At 52.5% G+C, this 2,853-nt stretch overlaps 1 protein-coding gene across 1 annotated transcript; it reads left to right on the top strand.

Annotated features, from left to right (window-relative positions):
* Window positions 1-1,494: 1,494 nt before the first annotated feature.
* DICSQDRAFT_166272 (uncharacterized protein) lies at window positions 1,495-2,279 on the top strand (the record flags this gene model as incomplete). The annotated part of the gene is made up of 4 exons (XM_007361794.1): window positions 1,495-1,709; window positions 1,771-1,843; window positions 1,904-2,186; window positions 2,251-2,279. The coding sequence occupies 4 exons, from the start codon at window positions 1,495-1,497 to the stop codon at window positions 2,277-2,279; spliced, it is 600 nt and encodes a 199-aa protein (XP_007361856.1).
* Window positions 2,280-2,853: the final 574 nt, after the last annotated feature.

The following is a 2,853-nucleotide window of genomic DNA, read 5'->3' as shown; positions in this document are numbered from 1 at the left end:
AGCGAGCAGAGGTGTGCAGGCAGCGGGTGCAACACGACCGCATCAGGGTCGCGAGCTGGGACTGAGGAGCGACGCGAAAGCTTAACAATTCGAAAGATAGAGAGCTCCATGACTCGAGACGCGGAGTCGTCCCGCAAGGCTTACAGTGGCAACCCCAGGTGGCCAGTGAACCGTGTCGTGCCGGATCTGGTTCCGATTTGGGCGCATTGTGTACAATTATTCTCGGTCAACAAGTCTATAACGATCTGCCGACGTCTCCATCCACTTTCTGGACAGATTTTCTGGGTATAACAAATCTAGCATAGGACGGAAACGTCGATCTCGCTGCACCCGCTGCCTGCGCACCTCTGCTCGCTGTGCTACAGGCGCTTGATCTGACCTTGAATCCAGGTCAGCAGGCGCCCAGTAGGCGCGCGAGGAAATGAGCGAGCGACAAGAATTGAACACGCCTGATTCCGCAAAACTTACGTGACGATGTAGACGACGGCGTTCCGCGCGTCAGTTCCCCGAGGGGAGACGCATTGAGAATCTTGAATGACCTCAATGGACACAAACGATAACATGTGAATATAGATCGCCGATAGGTGGCTCTGCCATTCCAGCTGCCATCGCTGCGTAGGCTGTGAGCGCAGGTGATGGTGAAGAGGCTGCCGACTTCGAGCGTCTTCAAGAGTACTCGTGTTGATGGATCCCATTGAGGCAAGTGGATCGAGCGTCTGTGAAATTCAACGTTTACCCCGGAGAGTGCTAGAGAGATTGGAAGGTGTCACCCCCACCTAGACTGGATTGGATTAGGAACGGTAAGTAATTTAGCCGGGAACCCTCCTTTGGAAGGAGCGTGGGCAAAAGGTATAGTAGGCTTGAGCCCAGCCAAGGTTTTCTGCTCACACAGGAGCCAAAGGAACATGAGAATTGGCTCAGGAATGAACACCTGAATGGCCTATTCAAGAGTCGACGCAGTGAACCAGAAAGGCATGTCGACTGTTTCCGCAGCGCACGGCACGACGTTGCCTTCGGCGGCCCTTGCTATGAGACCGTCTGCGTAGTCTGCTCTGGCACCGTGCTCTATCGTGCTGCGGTAAGAGAGCAGAAAGCCCCGAAATGGCAACTCGTTTGCCAAGGAGAGCGCTGATGCGTCCGCCATGTAAGTCGACCCCTGCCATACAACACTGCCATTTGTTCGGCGAGTCACATACGAAACAGGACAGTACTACTTTCCTCTATTGTCTCAGCTTGCGATGTTCCGTAGCCGGTATTGATCTTTGTGCAGAAGCAGTAGAGTGGATGGCATCCAGGCTCCATTGAGGATCTGTGGTACTTCTACCTGAGCGCTCAAATGGATATCCAACTTGCCTTGACTGGATGTGTCGGCGAGACGGATGCCAAATGGAGCTGCGCGACATTTCTAGTTATAAATGCACCCTCGTCGTGGCTCAATGAAGCCTACATAACCACGTTTCTCTTACACTGAGCTCGACCACAACCGCTGCCACAATGCCTTCCGACGCACTTATCATACAAACCGTACAACAAATCAAGGACTCAGTTTGCCGATCCGAAGGTTGCAACTGGCTTGGGAACTTGCAGACCAACAGTGCAAAACGTCACCGGGCAGGTCGATACATCGACGGCGCTGTGAAGATCATGGACCTGCTACGGGACGAGCTCTTCTCCCAGGAGATCAACGAATATGAAGCTCTCTACGAGAAGTTAGTGCATGCTCGCCAAGTGTGATCACAACGCCGTCGGCTGACTGCCCGACTACTGCAGTGTATGCAGCTTTCCAAGAGAGTGGGCTGATGAGCAATTGAGAGCTGCAAGGCAACTGTGGAGTTATGTCCTGGTATGCGCCACTAGAGAATATCTTCGGTCCAATACACCGCCACTCACGACTGTCGCACAGGAATTGGACCAATGCTTAGCTCATGAGCGCATTCTCAATACCCCGACCCCGACCAAGACGTACATGAACAAGGGTTTGCGGACGTCCCAATACAATGGTCTGAGCAAGCCTCTTCAGCCAACGAAGCCTGCCTTCAATGCCGATGAACGGCGTCTGCTCCCAAGTGCAAGCCCCGCAATCACTTACTGGTCGCCGACGACTTGGTATACAACGTCCTTTGTCCCTGCATACTACCCGGGTTGGGCGTTACTTCACGCCCCTCTCGGCTTCGATCACTCTGGTTGTAAGTACCCGCCTTATCAAACTCCCTTGCTTCTTTCTCCTGTGCGCGCTAACCATGGTCTCAGCCCCGTTGGTCTGGCCTGGGGCGTCATAGTCATTGCTTTAGCATCCACGCTCTTCACCAATTCCGCGATCTTCACACTTCCTATACCCTGCTATCGGCTCCGATTGGACAATCTGTTATTTTTCTCCCCCAATACCCGTAACGCTGTCCTGTTGTGTGCTTTCCCTCGTTGTCCTGATGATTTCATGCTTTCTCGTGTACTCGATGTGATCTTAAGCACTGTGGTCTTCAAATCTATCCAATAAATCATCGCCGCTTGTGTGACTCTCGGGCCGTGTCTGTATAGTAGTCCCATCTATTACAGTGATTTGCAAAAAACACTGCAGGTCGCATCCGCGCGGCGAGCTATTTGCCCATGTTTGTTCCCGGGCGTTTACGGCGCGAACTTCTGTTTCGGGCACTGGGCGCTCAGGACCATTGTATCTATTATAACAATGCTTGAGTTGGCAATTCCATGGCTGCTTCGGAATCAAAGGGAAGTAATTTTCCTACATCCCTCCTCGTACTCTATCAGATTCAAATGCAAATAAGTACAGAGAATGTTGAGCCGTTCCGTCCCGGGCAAGCGCTTCCCGGGGATGCCAAATAGGAACAAATAGCCTTG

This window comes from Dichomitus squalens, assembly GCF_000275845.1.
Source record: "Dichomitus squalens LYAD-421 SS1 unplaced genomic scaffold DICSQscaffold_3, whole genome shotgun sequence".
Taxonomy (NCBI): Eukaryota; Fungi; Basidiomycota; class Agaricomycetes; order Polyporales; family Polyporaceae; genus Dichomitus; species Dichomitus squalens.
The sequence above is the reverse complement of the archived record's forward strand: the minus strand, read 5'-3'. Positions and strand labels throughout refer to the sequence as shown.